Genomic DNA, 18,131 nt, shown 5'->3' on the forward strand with positions numbered 1-18,131 from the left:
GTTAGCTAGTTGCTATGCTAACCAATTTGGCTACCTCTGTATTCCAGGGGTTGCTGGCATCTTTCTCATTGGATGCCATAATATCATTGGTGGTTGTTATGATGTAATTAGATACATGGTTGCTAATGTTTTACTAAATCGTTCTCATGATATTTAAAATATTCCAACCTTAATTCTGAAAATCAAATCAGTTATAGAGACGCCATTTCATAGCACAACAGAAAGAAAGACAGAGTAATAAATGGGTGTTGACCGTATGTATTTCTGTTTAATGCATCAAAAGGGGAAGAGACTAAGCTGAAACAGACTGATAATCACAATCTTTACTGCTGGTGCTCACAAATACAGTACGGGTGAAGGAGGAACAAACTAAGTGAGAAAGTTATTGTTTATTAAAAGTGTAAGATTTCTTGAAAGCATTTCTTGAAAGCATTTCCAAGGAAATCTTTGCATTAAATTCAACACCTGGTGGATCTTTAAGTGACGTCTGTCTGAAGGCAGAATGGCGAGAAACATTACAGCAGCAGCTGCAATCCTCGTGTTACTGACTGGTAAACTTCTCATATATTTCAGCTCTTTTTACTGTTTTTCTGTGCGATTATGTCGTTGCTGTATCCTTTCAGTCTGTGTGCAAGATTGATCCTTTGTATGGTGCTGTAGAGTAAACATCAGGAGTTACAGAGCAAGAAACTAAACGAATTATTGCAACTTTTACTGAAAACATGCGAATGTACAAAAAACTCATGATGTATATTAGGCATGTATTTTACACAACAATATATTAGTATCCTCCACCGTTCTTCATCTGTGTGCGTTTATTTGTACTGTTTATATTCTTCAAACCAAGAGGAAGTTTGTAAACTGTTTCAAACTGAGATCTATTTTTACATGTCATTTTCACATGATTTTGGTACAATCGCTCTGTGTGACTAAAAACAGCAGCATCAGTGGTGAAGTCTAAAGTAACACCTTCCTGATCAGTGTATGTGTCATCGTTTTAATTTCATCTTCATATGTGTGTGTGTGTGTGTGTGTGTGTGTTTGTGTGTGTGTGTGTGTGTGTGTGTGTGTGTGTGTGTGTTCCAGGAGTTCAGGCTCAGCCCAGTGTAACTTTCCCCACTCAGAGTCTCTGTGCTGTTGCTGGATCTTCAGTAAAAATCCCCTGTACATTTACAAATCCTGATCACTCCAGTGTCACACAGAGAGAGTGGTATCGAGTCCAGAGCTCTGAAGGAGAACCACAAGACCTGAGTAAAGATCCACAATATTCAGGACGAGCTATAATCTGGACATCTGACTTTACGCTGACAGTGAAAAATGTGAGTGTGAGTGACTCTGGAGTTTATAACATTAGATTTAAAACACAGAGCAGTGACTGGATATCAGCGCCATCTGGAGTTCATCTAACTGTTACAGGTAATAATGCACATGTAGACTTTGCAGTATAATATGATATATAACAGGTCTGTAGTATTTACAGAGTTTTTGTACATTATTGTGTGTAGATTTGCAGGTGAAGGTGGAGCCTAAACCTGAAGGACAGAGAGAAGTAAAACTGACCTGTAGTTTCACCTGCAGTCTCACTCCATACAATTTCTACTGGTACAGGAATGGCCAAAAGTTAAAAACTACATATGATAACTTCATTGTCCTCGACTCGACTAGTCTACATGATGAAGGCAGCTACTCCTGTAGGGCGTATGAGAGTGAACGTCGCTCTCCTCCAGTGTGTAAGTGTCAGAGTAAATCTGTCCAGATTCCTCCCCCTCAAGTTTCCAATAAAATTGACAAAACACCTAATTTTCGAAATTAAACTCAATATCTTCTGTTTTAACTACATTTATGACCAGAACAAAATGATAATTATGGGATGCCAGGCTTCAAAAGAAGATCCTCCCACAGTTATTACCTCTCTATATGTTTCAGGTGTAATGAGTAAGACGGGTTGGCGTGTGACTTACACTTTTGATCATGTGTGTGCTCTGAAAGGCACATCGGTTGATCTCTCCTGCTCTTATACGCACCCTGCAGAACACACAGTGAGAACATCAGTGTGGTTCATTAAACAGAAGGCTGATGATGATCCTGTAGATGTGAGAAAGGGTGAGGAGCATCAGGGCCGAGTGCAGTACACACAGAACTCTCAGAATAACTGTAGTCTGAGAATCACTAACCTGAGAGAGACAGATGCTCAAACATACAGATTCAGATTCTACACTGATGGAGGTGATTACACTGGAGAACCTGGAGTCGCTCTGTCTGTTACAGGTGATGTACAGTTATACAAGTATATATTTACTAAATAAAGTGAATAGAGAGCAAAGTAATTACTCACATACTTTCTATAATTTGCAGATCTGAAGGTTACAGTATCAGACTGGACTGATCAGTACATGAAGCTGAGCTGTAACACCATCTGCACTCTGTCTAACAATCCCACTTACATCTGGTACAAGAACGGACAGCGGGTGAATGAGTGTAAATCTGCCTCCTGCTTTGTAGCTGCAGTCAGTGGTGAGGTCAGTTACAGCTGTGCTGTTGAAGGCCACGAGAGTCTCCGATCTTCTCCAGTGTGTGAGTGTGGATTTAACTTTTCTCAAACACAGTACATCTATTTTTATAAAACAAATGCTGATCCTGAACCAACACCAGCTGATTTAGTTGTTGTATTTCTGATCAGATTCCCCTAAAAACATCATAGCAGTGGTTCATTCCTCTGAAAGTCTAGTGAAGGTTGATTCAGTGACTTTAAGCTGTAGCAGTGATGCAAACCCTCCTGTTCTCACCTACTCCTGGTTTAAGCAAAGAGTAGCTACAAACAACCTGTTGACAACAAACCAGAATTACAGCATCAGTAAAATTAGCTCCCTACACAGTGGACTCTACTACTGCACTGCTCACAACCAGCTGGGACGTCAAAACTCTACACCCATACACCTGCATGTGTTACGTAAGTGTCATGTGTAAAGTTTTACTAGTTGTGTTTACTGAGTGAAAAGTCCATATACTGGGTGCAATGTAGTTATTAAAATTTGATGATTTCATTGCTGCAGTAAAATATATTTGTCTCTGTACCTGCAATAAAAGCTTTTCTTTCCCTCAGGTGATGAGGTGTGGAAGCTCCATGTTGCATGGGGAACTGCTGCACTCGTTCCTACTCTGCTTCTCCTTCTTCTTATTGCTGTTCTGGTCATTATGTGAGTAACTGAACTATTTTATTATATAAATATCTGAATGAAACAAGAACAGATTGAAGAGCCGTGTTTTATGTTATTTGTGTGAATAGGAGGAAGAGAATAGCAAACAGAGACACTGACTTTCAGGTACGGAGAGACCGTTGTAATTTATGTCTTTATCTTCATCAAACTCTAGATCTTATAAAGTAAATAAAATAAGATTGGAAAATTTTGTTTCTTTTTCTCAGAGGGTTCCAGCACCTGAAGGCGACACGTACACAACACTGCAGCTCACGACGATGTCTCCAGATTATGATACTCTGCAAGTATGTACACAGTCTTTGTTTGTTTGTGTGTGTGTGTGTGTGTGTGTGTGTGTGTGTGTGTGTGTGTGTGTGTGTGTGTGTGTGTGTGTGTGTGTGTGTTAGCAACACACATACTACATTCTTCATTCTCTAATCTTTTCCATTTAGAATATTAAGAGCTCTGTCAAGAGCCAACACCGAACCCTGCAGCCACGTCCTTAATTAAGACACCCTGACAGTAAGTGTACCTGCTTCACCAGACTGAGTATGAGTTTATATATCAAGTGTCAGGATTCAGGGGGTTTTGTATTTGTAGTTATTTCCTTTTACCACCAGATGTCGCCTTTGCCCTTTCCAAATGCTCAATTGTCTCCATCTGTTCCCAATCTCCCACAGTCTATTTAAGGTCCTTCTTTGTGGTAGTTTTTCACTTGCTTCTTAATGTTGTATGGTCTACTGATAGTGTTTTGTTTCCCGTGTCCCCAGCATTGTTTCAAGTTGCCTCTTTTAAAGTTTTTAATATATTTTGCTTTTCTCTGCTTTTTTCTAGAAAAAGTCATTGGGACAACTCTTCTTGAGTTCTTTAAGAAGATTTTCAGTTTAATATTTTATTTCTTGTCTTCTTTGTTTATTCTTGTTTTTTACTTTATAATAAATACATTATGAAACCTTCCACCTTTTCATTGAGTCTATCTCTGATTAGGTTCATATGCCCCTCTGTGCCACATCTTATAGATGGTTTGACTATGAAGCCATTGTCCCTGGTTCAAGTCCTAACCGTCTCATAAAGGAAATTAAATCAAACAAAAGAGTATATGTTCCTTATTTTAATTGTAATACAAGCATGAATTTTAAGTATATAAATTGTCAGTAGATGCAAAAACACATTGTTCAGAAATTATTTTATTCAGGTGCAGGAATAGTTAAATGCAGTTCAGAGAATAATATGTAATATAAACTTTTTATATTTCTCAAAATCAATGTCACAAATCATGTTAAGAAATGACAATTTCCTCTGCATGTTAGTAGCATAAACATGTTAGCATTTGTGACTGAAATTATATCATTGTGTGCTTGAGGCTCATAGGTTGTTGCTATGTGGTTGCTATGCTAAATCTGTTGGCTGCTCGTTATTCAAATGGGTTACAAACATGTTTTTCAATACTTCTAGACTGTGCACACTCGTGGCACAACTCCCATCCGAGTTGTAAAATAATAGTGTCACTTCAGCATCCTCGTTGTTGTGGAGAGCACAAGAGCACAAGAACAGTGAAGTGTGGCAGCAAAACCCCTCACAGTGAACATCTTCTCTGGTCCTCCTACCTGTGTTTATCCTTTTCTCTCATTCTCATGCTCATGCAGTGTCCAGTGACTGACTGAGGTCATTCTCTTTACCATTGTTGTGCAGAGAGACTATGAAGCTTCTGACCTTGAGGTAGGACATGTGCAAATCTTCACTGACCACTCTCATCCTGTACCAACACACTTGCAATTAAAAACCAACAAATTATCAGGATTTTCCCACTGACCCTGCCTTCAGCAGCAAGCAACCACACAAGAGCTAAAACTTCCCTGAACTTCCTCATAAAAACAGGGAAAAAACCCACGCCCCAACAAATATTTATATATAATATTCTTAACATATATGTTAACATATTAACATGTGGTAAAAAAATATACATTTTTTTAATAAATTATCTGTATTAGACTCTATAGGACTGACTGTTGACTGTTAAATGCTATTACTATTATTATGTATAATACCTCTGTATGTGAAACTGGTGTGTGTCGAACACGACAAGGAGAGTTTAAAATACCAGAATCTTAATTGATTATAAAACAGACTTGATTTGATGGTTTCTTTTTCTACAATAGTTTGAAATGAGCATGTGATTTACAAAAAAATTCTACAATTTAGTTTCGCCATGACTTGGGATAAAAAAAATAAGTTGTCTAAAACGGCCACAGGAGGGCGCTAGAAATAGCTTAGGAATAACTGATTATGGTCAAATCGCATGGACTTCTCTTGGCTTCTTCATTCCTGTACTTGTAGCTTGATTAAGACAAATATCCATTACTAAACATTATAACAAAATGTACATTTACATCACAACATTAACATCATCACATTTAGACATTATCAAAGAATTAAAAGTAACAGTGTTTTTTTTACCTCAGAAGAAAGAAAAATCGAGTAGGAATGTGGTATTAATGAAACTTGAATGACTTTTTTTATAGGGTTAAAAGTAAAGAGGAGGCTTAAACACGTTGGCGTGGTTCACACAATGCTGGTGTGAACGCATCGTTCATATTCCGAGTCATAACTGGAAGTGTCGTACAGAGACGAGTGCAGCATGAGTGAAAGAGGAATAGGCTGATTTAGGCAGTTATTGTTTATTAAAAGAGTAAGAAAGTTTTATATTGTAATTCTAAGGATATTTTTGGACTAAATTTCACACCTGGTGGATCTCAGTATGAGCTGTTTAAAGGTTGATGTCAGCGTTTTTCACAGAATGACGAGAAACTTTACAGCAGCAGCAGCAGCAGCAATTCTCATGTTACTCACTGGTAAACTTTTCATATATTTCAGCTCTTTCTACTGTTTTTCTGTGCTTCTGTGTCACTACTGCATCCTTCCAGAAACATCTGTATGTAGAAAAGATCATTTGTAGGGTGCTGTAGAGTAAACATCAGGAGGTACAGTATAGAGCCAGAAATAAAAAGATCACATACGTATGTTAAATCATATGTGTATTAGTCATGTATTACTGTACAAACTATAATGTGTTAGTATCCTGCACTGTTTTTGAACTGCATGAGTTTATTTGTTGCAGTTCTAGAGTCTACAAACCCAGAGGAAGTTTTAAAATGAGTTCTATTTTTATTGTCAATTTCACAACTTTTTTTTTCACTCACTATGTGTGACTGAGTGCAGCAGCAGCACTTAAGACTGATTATACTTCCCTGTCAGTGCACAAGACATTACTTTACTTTCTGCTTCTGTTTTGTTGTGTGTGTGTGTGTGTGTGTGTGTGTGTGTGTGTGTGTGTGTGTGTGTGTGTGTGTGTGTGTGTTGTGTGTTCCAGGAGTTCAGGCTCAGCCCAGTGTAACTTTCCCCACTCAGAGTTTCTGTGCTGTTGCTGAATCAGTTATACAAGTATATATTTACTAAATAAAGTGAATAGAGAGCAAAGTAATTACTCACATACTTTCTATAATTTGCAGATCTGAAGGTTACAGTATCAGACTGGACTGATCAGGACATGGAGCTGAGCTGTAACACCACCTGCACTCTGTCTAACAATCCCACTTACATCTGGTACAAGAATGACACTCATTCACCAGCTCTGTAGCTGCAGTCAGTGGTGAGGTCAGTTACAGCTGTGCTGTTGAAGGCCATGAGGGTCTCCGATCTTCTCCAGTGTGTGAGTGTGGATTTACCTTTTTTTAAACACAGTTGTTAGTGTTAAAACTGTTTTCACACTATCTCACACACATTCCTTTGTCCGTTCAGTGTCTATAGGATGTTAGTCGGTAAGGTAAACAGAGAGTCTTATCTGGGCTGGTATATCCTCTTGTCCAAACAGGAAACACTTTAGGTCAGCTTTCTCCCCAATATGTGTGTGCGTGTTCGTGTGTGTGTGCGTGGACTGTATCATCCTGTGTATAAATACGTGTCTGCCACCTGCAATAAACTGAAGAGGAACATTTTGCCACATTCTGTGTGCTGTGTATTTCTCCTTCCCTGATATCAGAAAGGCACTACGGAGCATCACAGGTCGTATGGAAAATCTCTCCAAGTTTCGTTTTTGGGCATGATAAAAATCTAACAGTTTTGGTGTCAGAAGCGAGATACTTTCCGACAATATCCAGAGGGAGATCACGCATCAAGGTAGAATTTAATGTATTCCCTTGTTTGCGGTGATTGTCCCGTTTGCCAGCTAATAAGGCTGCATGTGTGTTCGTGTCTTGGTTATGCATTAATTTTTTAATTAATGATAATTTCCTTGCGGGATGATTTCGTCGCGACATTGGTTTCCTCACCTTAGATGTAAGATGCAAGATTAGTAGACGTTTTTTACGGTCTGTCTAATATAGGCGATATTGTCTGAAGTATCCAAAAGAATCCACGATCATTTTTTATATGCCCGAAAAAAAATAGATAGATGAAAAATTAATTGTTTTAAGAAAAAAACAAAAAAGTGAGAAAAGAGAAAAGGAACTAAAGAGAAAAGGAACTAAAGAGAAACGGACATTTTGAAAAGACTATACAATTTTTTAAAAGACTTCAATCTTGTTTTGGCTTTAAAGTCTATTTTTTTCTCCTAATTTACAAAATTTGTGATCCAATTGGAGAGACTGGATTACCTTTTTGTTTGAAGACTGTGATCTCCCTGGTGCCTGCGCAGCTGTATTGTCTGAGTGTTATGTGTTTTGTGTATTGTCCGTGTATTAAGTGTTGTGTGTCTGTTCTTTGTTCTGTGTAAAGAAGATGGGTCATAACATTTCTCGCTTACTGCCGGAAGAATATACCACAGATTTTGTGTATAGGAATAGTGCTGGTTTTTGGACTAATCCTTATTTAGATCATTTGGCATTATGGAGTGAAATTGTGTCACATCTAGATACTTTTCCATAGAGATTTACATGCTGCTTGAGGTTTCTGCTATGCTTCAGGTTAAGTTAACCCTTTATGCTCTGCACTGCAACAGGAAGTGGTGCATTCCAGCCTTAGCACTAAACTCAAGGAGGAGGTCCTAGGAAAAAGGGAAAGTTCATCTATTAGGGAATAGATAGAGTTCCAATTTCATGTCCTGTAACTCACCTTTTGCCTGTGATGACACCGACTGGTACAAATTTATATGATAGCTTTACAATAATTCCAAACTCGCCTTTATGCGATGCACAAAATGGGAATGGAAATTCTGTTTTTTTAAACCAATGTCTCACTGTCTTTCCTTCTGTCCTCATGCTCTCAACTGAGCCACAGCCACATCTGGAAGATTTCTTTCAGGGTAGTACAGAAGTCGTGCCTGATGAACCAAGTTTCGGTGAAGTTAACCCTAAATTATGGGCCTCTCACAAAGATGAGGCAGGTTTAATCCAGGTAAAACCGTATCATCCACTCATGAAAACACACCATCCGATTTTTGTTAAACAATATCCATTGTCGAAAGAGAAGAATGTTGCCATTGCTCCTGTTATTGACAATTTATTGTCACAAGGTGTTTTGATCGAGACACATTCACCGTGTAACACACCGATTAATCCCGTTTTAAAGGCAGATCAAAAATGCTGGAGGCTAACACAAGATTTACGTGAGATTAATAAATGAGTTATTCCGTTAGCTCCTTTGGTGCCCGAAGTAGCTACCATTGTTGACTCTATACCAGCAACTCACGGATTTTTTACTGTGATTGATCTTTGTTCTGCTTTTTTCAGTGTCCCTTTGGCCTCAGAGACGCAGCCGCTTTTCGCTTTTACCTATAGGAGACGTCAATTCACCTGGACACGTCTTCCTCAAGGCTTTGTTGACTCGCCAGCCGTATTCTCCGCTGTAGCGCACTGAACTTTGGCTGATATCCACCTGCCGGAAACAACCTGCATTCATCAATACGCAGATGACATCCTTGTCACAGGACCGAGTACAGCTTGTGACTAGGTTTTCAAGACCTCTGACTGTGAAACAGATGCAGAGCTTCTTGGGACTGATGAACTACTGCCGAGCATGGATCCCTGACTGCGCACAGCATGATAAAGTTTTGCATAGTGCTATTGCTCACAAAGCTCCTCCATCACATCTCATTCTGTGGTCTCATGAAATGACTGACAGTTTTGCTGCCCTCAAGAAGGCTGTACAGTCTGCTCCAGCTCTGGGTCTTCCGAATTATGCTGAGCCTTTTCACCTTTATGTGCACGAACGTGGTGGTACGGCTGCGGGGATCCTAGCCCAGGAACACGGTGACAGATATCGCCCTGTTGCGTATCTTTCCAAATTTTTAGACAACATAGCACAAGGGTTGCCTTCGTGCTTGCGTGCAGTGGCTGCTGCGGCTCTGATGGTCCGGGATGCTGAGAAAACGGTGCTGTCACATCCTTTAATACTGTACACCTCAAATCAGGTAACAGCTAATTTATACGACCTCAACAAACAACATATGACAGCACAACGTAGATCTGGTTATGAAACTACACTCTTGGTAATGGAAAACTTAACTATTATGCCTTCTTCTCAGCCGCATTCAGCTGTAGAAGCTCTGCGTGATCTGCTAGACGATATTGACTTAGATGGTTTTGATGGCGCACATGATTGCCTTAGACAAATTGAACGTGAGACCTCTTGTAGGCCCGATCTTTTAGATACGGCCCTGGAAGAGGGGGATTGCTTATATGTAGATGTTCATGTTCAGAACCTTCTGGTGTGTATTTATGTGGATATGCGGTTGTAAGATTACCTGATGTAATAGTTGAAGCTAAATCATTAACATACACATCGGCACAAGCTGCAGAATTGTTCGCACTTACAAGATCATGTCAGTTGTCTAAAGGTAAAGTAGTGACTTTATACACTGATTCACTGATACACTTTTGGCTAAAAGTTTAGCAATTGATTGTTATTTTAATATTCCCTATCACCCACAGTCAGCTGGAGTGGTAGAGAGAACAAACAGAACCATTAGACGTATTACTGAAGCCTGCATTGAAACAGGCCAAAATTGGACTGTTGTTCTCTCGGTAATACTCACAGAAATGAAAATAACCCTATCTTTAACAAAACTAACCCTGTCTCGAACAAAACTAATCCTTTGAAAGTTTTATGTTCTAACCTTATATGACCCCATGGGTCAGGAGACGCACTGGCATTTCTTTCTTAGGTAACCTGGAAGTGATGGTGGACGACTACGTTTCTGCCCTGGTTGAGAAATTTAATTCTATCAGTGCTGATGTTTCACTAACTCTTCCTCTGCCCACAGATAAGCCCACACACCCTTTTGTGCCTAATCAGCAGGTCCTGATAAGACGTCTGACGCCCATCAAGGTCGGTGATCCGAAGTATCTGGGTCCAGCGACTGTCCTAGCTGTAACCAGAACTGGAGTTCTGACTGATTATCAGCCACAGTGGATACACGCAAGCAGGATCAAGACAGCACCCACTTAATCTATGCATTAATTGGTCTGTTGGCCTAAGAAGCCAGCCTAAGTGAGTGTTCAGGGCTGAAACAGTTGAGAGCCCACGGAAAGATGTTTTCTTTTTAGTAGAAAGGGGGCCACCTCCGGGGTGAAGATCAAACTCACTTGACTGTTTAGTTTAGCGTACCCTGATACTCGCTCTAGGTCTAAATTCTATAACTATATGTGCATAGATGTAACTAGACTCCGAATTTTTTTATTCTCTTTGAATACATTATTCAGAGAAGAAACTGTTATCTATACCTTATATCACTGTTAATAGACATACTGAACAAACAATGAGAAACAATGGTCTCATGATGTCTTGGAGAACGTGAAACAACTGCTGAACAAAGTTTTTGGAAAAGATTAAGAATTTGTTTACGAGTGTTGAACACTATTTTGTTTTAGGAATGATTCTTGTATGTTGTTGGAATTGTACTATGTATGTTGATGACGATGGTAAGACAGGCCATAAAGGCCTCGATTTGAGTGGTGATGATGAAGGATTATTTGCATGTAGGAAAAGAATGAAATGGAATATCTTTCAATTGGCAGTTTATGTCACAGGTTCTGTTCCCAGGATGAACATCCTATGTTTTGGTGTGTGATGCTAAATCATAAATGATTTAAAGTGGCCATTGTTAGTGTTAAAACTGTTTTCACACTATCTCACACACATTCCTTTGTCCGTTCAGTGTCTATAGGATATTTACGATGTTAGTCGGTAAGGTAAACAGAGAGTCTTATCTGGGCTGGTATATCCTCTTGTCTAAACAGGAAAACACTTTAGGTCAGCTTTCTCCCCAATATGTGTGTGCGTGTTCGTGTGTGTGTGCGTGGACTGTATCATCCTGTGTGTATAAATACGTGTCTGCCACCTGCAATAAACTGAAGAGGAACATTTTGCCACATTCTGTGTGCTGTGTATTTCTCCTTCCCTGAATTCAGAAAGGCACTACGGAGCATCACAGGTCGTATGGAAAATCTCTCCAAGTTTCGTTTTGGGCATGATAAAAATCTAACAACAGTATTTTTATATAACAAATGCTGATCCTGAACCAACACCAGCTGATTTAGTTGTTGTATTTCCGTACAGATTCCCCTAAAAACACCAGAGCAGTGGTTCATCCATCTGGAGACCTAATGGAGGGGGATTCAGTGACTCTGAGCTGTAGCAGTGATGCAAACCCTGCTGTTCACACCTACTCCTGGTTTAAGCAGATAGAATCTACAGACACACTGCTGACAACAAGCCAGAATTACAGCATCAGCAAAATCAACACCAATCACAATGGACTCTACTACTGCACTGCTCACAACCAGCTGGGACGGCAAAACTCTACACCCGTACACCTGAATGTGTTAGGTATGTGCATTGTAACACTGTCACATAGCTTTATGAAGCAGATGAAAAAATATCAATGAAATGGTGTATCATCTTTTTTAGGATTTATTTCTGAAGGTTCAGAGAACCCAGTGTTAAAGTTCAGCGTGGTGGGTCTGGTTGTCTTCCTGGCAGTAACACTCCTCTCAGGAGCTCTGTGGATGTGGTATGTAAAATGCAAACATACTAATTATGTTGAAAAAAACGATTTATCATTAGCATGAACATGTGCTTGGCGTTCCTCAGGAAGCGGAAGTCGAGCTCAGCTAATAAACACAGCAGCACTGCCGAGGGTGAACAGGTGAGTGTGACTGAATGGAGCGACTGTTTTATCGTGTTCAAGTTGAAACTTAATTCTGTGCTCCTTTTACCAACGTCAGCCTGCTCCAGTGTATGACAATGTTCCAGCCTCAAACCACAGACACAGAGTCACCTCAGATGATCAGGAGAATGTTGCCTACGCTAGTGTTGTTTTTAAACAATCCCACAGCCAGGGACGGTCTCGGTCACCCAGACTTCCTCCAGACACCACAGATGAGGAGAATGTTCAGTACGCTGCTGTGAATATTCGTAGGAGCACTGCTGCCACCCAGTGAGCAAATCATTATCATTACACCAACACTAACTCTGCTGCTCAGGCTACTTCATTAACTGACTGATTAGATGTGCATTATTCGTGTCTTTAAGTCACCTCTTTTTGTTCCATAGGCTTATGACAGATGATTCATCTCTGATCTACAGCAAAATCCAGCACGTCCCCAGAAAAAGCAAGAGCTGAGACAGATGTGAATGCTCTTTTCTGTATTTAAACTGAACAGGAGAAGAAGAACGTCTTTGGCATTTCATCAGAACAGCAGTATTTATGCTTCAGTAGTGTGTTGTAGTGCTTTAAAAGTATACCTTTACCTTAAGAAATCTATTTTCAGGTAAGAATTTTTTTTTAAGGGAATTTAGATTCATAATATATATTTATTTGACATTTATGTTTTAGTTCCATTATAATTAAAAAAAAAAATAATAATATTTTAATATTTATTTTGTTACAATTTACATTTCCTATCAGCCACTGCACATTAAGGGGCCCTGTCACATGTCTCTTTGTGCACCTGAATCCTGTTGTGGATAATTAAGACTTGTATTTAGACTCAGCGTATGTTGCAACTTTTTTCTCTTCTCCATGGTTTTGTACCCTTGATCCATGTTTCAGTTTGCTTGTTGTTTCTTTGTTATTCATTGTGTTTTTTCTTCAGAGTTTGTATTTATTTTGAATAAATAGAAAGCATAGTCTGGGTTAATTAACACATTTATATTGACCAGATAATTCCACATTTGGCATAACTTCAATGTCCTCAATATTAATACACAAAGTGGAAAACATTACAAATAAAGAAAAACCTTTGAATAAAAAGGTGTGTCCAAACTTTTGACTGGTAGAGTGTATATACTGTACTGTACAGACACAAACACACACACACACACACAGAGAGTTCTTTGCAGAGGTTTTACCAGTGGTGGGCCATCAGGGCCATCAAAGCCTTCTCTTCTGGCCTAAACACGATCAGAAGCACTGACCTACATTTAACACCTAAATTCTAATATTTGTTCCATGAAATTGTTATAATTTATTCCCAACAGTTTATTCTCTTCATTTTGTAGCGTTTCTCTCGTTGCTATGCTAACCAATTTGGCTACCTCTGTATTCCAGGGGTTGCTGGCATCTTTCTCATTGGATGCCATAATATTATTGGTGGTTGTTATGATGTTATTAGATACATGGTTGCTAATGTATCACTAAATCGTTCTCATGATATCAAATCAAATCAAATTTTATTCATCACATACACATACATACAGGGTACGACATGTAGTGAAATGTTTTGTACGATGGTCCGGCATGAGGGAATAGGATGGGGGAAAGAAAAGGAGGCAGATAAATAACTATAAGGTATAAGAAAAACTATTAAAATAAAATAAAATAAATAAATAAAATAAAATAAATGAATATAAGGTATAAAGATATATAGATATATAAAAGGATAATGTATGAAACAAATATACATATAAACAGTAAACAATGTGTAGTGAAAAATGTAAACAAAAGAAAAATGTAAACAATAGGCAATTTGTGGTGGGTTGTCCATAAAGTGTCCGTGTGCGGTATGGTGTGGTGTAAAGGTCCGTAAAGTGTCCATGTGCAATATGGTGCAATATGTATGGTCCATGTGGTATGAATAAAATAAAAAGCGCACTGTGCTGTGCAAGTCCAGAGTTTAAAGTGTCGTGGTGCGAACGGTGAGATATGTTTAAAGTGACGTGGTGCGAAGGTGAATATATGTACAGAGAAGTGTGATGATGATGGTGGAGAGAGTGGGCCAGTTCTAGATCCTGGGTGTTTCCTGGTTTAAACACCGGATGGCCTGCGGGAAGAAGCTCCTCCTCATTCTCTCTGTGTTCGCTTTCAGGGAGCGGAAGCGTTTTCCTGAACGCAACAGAGAAAAAAGTCCATTGTTGGGATGGCTGAGGTTCTTCATAATCTTCCTGGCTCTGGTCCTGCACCACGTGCTATAGATGTCCTGCAGGTTAGGGAGCTCAGTGTGGATGGTACGTTCAGCTGAACGCACAGGACCAAGACAGATCCTGTGTGATGTTAACACCAAGGTACCGGAAACTGTCCACTCTCTCCACTGGGGTCCCGCTGATGTTTATAGGTTGGTATGACCGCTCCCGCTTTGTGCTGAAGTCCACGATCAACTCCTTAGTCTTGCTGACGTTCAGGAGAAGGTTGTTCTCCTGGCACCATCTCTCCAGGTTTTTAACCTCCTGTAGGTAGGCCGTCTCGTCGTTGTTAGAGATCAGACCCGTCAGCAAACTTGATGATGGTGGTGGAGTTGGATGTGGCCACACAGTCATGTGTGTACATTGAGTAAAGCAGGGGGCTCAGAACACAACCCTGGGGGGCGCCAGTGCTAAGGGTGAGGGTGGATGAGGTGTGTTTTCCCACCCGTACGGCTTGTGGTCTGTCTGTCAGGAAGTTAGAGATCCATTGACACAGCGGAGTCCCAGGACCTCCAACTTAGAGGTGAGTGTGGAGGGAATTATGGTGTTAAACGCTGAACTGTAGTCCACGAACAACATCTTTGCATAATTCCCATTTCTTTGGTCCAGGTGGCTCATCGTGGTGTGGAGAAGATGAGCAATGGCGTCCTCAGTAGAGCGGTTTTGACGGTACGCAAACTGCAGTGGGTCCAGTGTGTCTGGTAGTGATGCAGTGATGAAGTCTCTGACCAGTCTCTCGAAGCACTTCATCACTACTGAGGTCAAGGCTACAGGGCGGTAGTCGTTAAGGCAGGCGGGCTGGGGTTTCTTCGGGACCGGAACAATGGTGGACTGTTTGAAACATGAGGGGACAACAGACTGTTCCAGTGAGAGGTTGAATATCTCAGTGAACACCGGTGCTAGCTGGTCAGCGCAGGCTTTCAGAACCCGGCCTGTGATGCCATCTGGTCCTGCTGCCTTCCTGGTATTCACTCTCTTGAAAGCCCTCCTTACGTCATGCTCCGAGATGGTGAACGTGTTTACCTCTCCGGCTCTCTCGGCGTGCACGCTGGTTGTGCCGCTAGCGTGGTTAGCTGCAGCCTCGAAACGAGCGTAAAAGGTGTTTAGCTCGTCTGCCAGAGAAGCGTCCGCATTCACCATTTTAGAAGATGGTGTTTTATAGTCCGTTATTGTTCTTAGTCCCTGCCACAGGTTCCTAGAGCCACCATGTTGAAACTGTGACTCTAGTTTCCTCCCGTAGCGCCGCTTTGCTTCCTTCACCGCTCTGCGAACACTGTAAGACGCAGCCTTGTACTCGTCCATGTCCCCGGTGGCGAGCCCCGTGTTGTAGGCAGCGGAGCGGGATCTCAGAGCGTCGCGGATAGTTTTATCCACCCACGGCTTCTGGTTGGGAAACGTTCTGATAGTGGTTTTCTGCACTGTATCATCAGCTAGATTCCCCATGAAAACTATGAAAATGTTTCCCGATGAAAATGATATTTGAAATATTCCAACCTTAATTCTGAAAATCAAATCAGTTATAGAGACGCCATTTCATAGCACAACAGAAAGAAAGACAGAGTAATAAAGGGGTGTTAACCGTATGTATTTCTGTTTTAATGCATCAAAAGGGGAAGAGACTGAGCTGAAACAGACTGATAATCACAATCTTTACTGCTGGTGCTCACAAATACAGTACGGGTGAAGGAGGAACAAACTAAGTGAGAAAGTTATTGTTTATTAAAAGTGTAAGATTTCTTGAAAGCATTTCTTGAAAGCATTTCCAAGGAAATCTTTGCATTCAATTCAACACCTGGTGGATCTTTAAGTGACGTCTGTCTGAAGGCAGAATGGCGAGAAACATTACAGCAGCAGCTGCAATCCTCGTGTTACTGACTGGTAAACTTCTCATATATTTCAGCTCTTTTTACTGTTTTTCTGTGCGATTATGTCGTTGCTGTATCCTTTCAGTCTGTGTGCAAGATTGATCCTTTGTATGGTGCTGTAGAGTAAACATCAGGAGTTACAGAGCAAGAAACTAAACGAATTATTGCAACTTTTACTGAAAACATGCGAATGTACAAAAAACTCATGATGTATATTAGGCATGTATTTTACACAACAATATATTAGTATCCTCCACCGTTCTTCATCTGTGTGAGTTTATTTGTACTGTTTATATTCTTCAAACCAAGAGGAAGTTTGTAAACTGTTTCAAACTGAGATCTATTTTTACATGTCATTTTCACATGATTTTGGAACAATCGCTCTGTGTGACTAAAAACAGCAGCATCAGTGGTGAAGTCTAAAGTAACACCTTCCTGATCAGTGTATGTGTCATCGTTTTAATTTCAGCTTCATATGTGTGCGTGTGTGTGTGTGTGTGTGTGTGTGTGTGTTTGTGTGTGTGTGTGTGTGTGTGTGTGTGTGTGTATGTGTGTGTGTGTGTGTGTGTTCCAGGAGTTCAGGCTCAGCCCAGTGTAACTTTCCCCACTCAGAGTCTCTGTGCTGTTGCTGAATCTTCAGTAATAATCCCCTGTACATTTACAAAACCTGATCGCTCCAGTGTCACACAGAAAGAGTGGTATCGAGTCCAGAGCTCTGAAGGAGAACCACAAGACCTGAGTAAAGATCCACAATATTCAGGACGAGTTATAATCTGGACATCTGAATGTTCGCTGTTAGTGAAAAATGTGAGTGTGAGTGACTCTGGAGTTTATAACATTAGATTTAAAACACAGAGCAGTGACTGGATATCAGCGCCATCTGGAGTTCATCTGACTGTTACAGGTAATAATGCACACATAGACTTTGCAGTATAATATGATATATAACAAGTCTGTAGTATTTACAGAGTTTTTGTACATTATTGTGTGTAGATTTGCAGGTGAAGGTGGAGCCTAAACCTGAAGGACAGAAAGAAGTAAAACTGACCTGCAGTTTCACCTGCAGTCTCAGTCCATACAATTTCGACTGGTACAGGAATGGCCAAAAGTTAAAAACTACATATGATAACTTCATTGTCCTCGACTCGACTAGACTACATGATGAAGGCAGCTACTCCTGTAGGGCGTATGAGAGTGAACGTCGCTCTCCTCCAGTGTGTAAGTGTCAGAGTAAATCTGTCCAGATTCCTCCCCCTCAAGTTTCCAATAAAATTGACAAGACACCTAATTTTCGAAATTAAACTCAATATCTTCTGTTTTAACTACATTTATGACCAGAACTAGATGATAATTATGGGATGCCAGGCTTCAAAAGAAGATCCTCCCACAGTTATTACCTCTCTATATGTTTCAGGTGTAATGAGTAAGGCGTGTTGGCGTGTGACTTACACTCCTGATCATGTGTGTGCTCTGAAAGGCACATCGGTTGATCTCTCCTGCTCTTATACGCACCCTGCAGAACACACAGTGAGAACATCAGTGTGGTTCATTAAACAGAAGGCTGATGATGATCCTGTAGATGTGAGAAAGGGTGAGGAGCATCAGGGCCGAGTGCAGTACACACAGAACTCTCAGAATAACTGTAGTCTGAGAATCACTAACCTGAGAGAGA

The 18,131-nt window shown here is 40.3% G+C and overlaps 1 protein-coding gene across 1 annotated transcript in view; it reads left to right on the top strand.

Annotated features, from left to right (window-relative positions):
* Positions 1–502: 502 nt before the first annotated feature.
* The window catches only part of LOC310731617 (B-cell receptor CD22-like), a gene marked incomplete at both ends in the record, with an annotated part of 29,524 nt that continues 11,895 nt past the window's right edge, over positions 503–18,131 (top strand). The window contains 5 exons of the mRNA XM_083551270.1: positions 503–551; positions 2,032–2,268; positions 2,356–2,574; positions 2,681–2,950; positions 11,751–12,020. Of these exons, the coding sequence (XP_083407396.1) occupies positions 503–551; positions 2,032–2,268; positions 2,356–2,574; positions 2,681–2,950; positions 11,751–12,020 (1,045 nt within the window). The remainder of the gene's footprint in view (positions 552–2,031; positions 2,269–2,355; positions 2,575–2,680; positions 2,951–11,750; positions 12,021–18,131) is intronic.

The sequence above is a fragment of the Silurus aristotelis genome (assembly GCF_946808225.1).
Source record: "Silurus aristotelis genome assembly, chromosome: 9".
Classification (NCBI taxonomy): Eukaryota; Metazoa; Chordata; class Actinopteri; order Siluriformes; family Siluridae; genus Silurus; species Silurus aristotelis.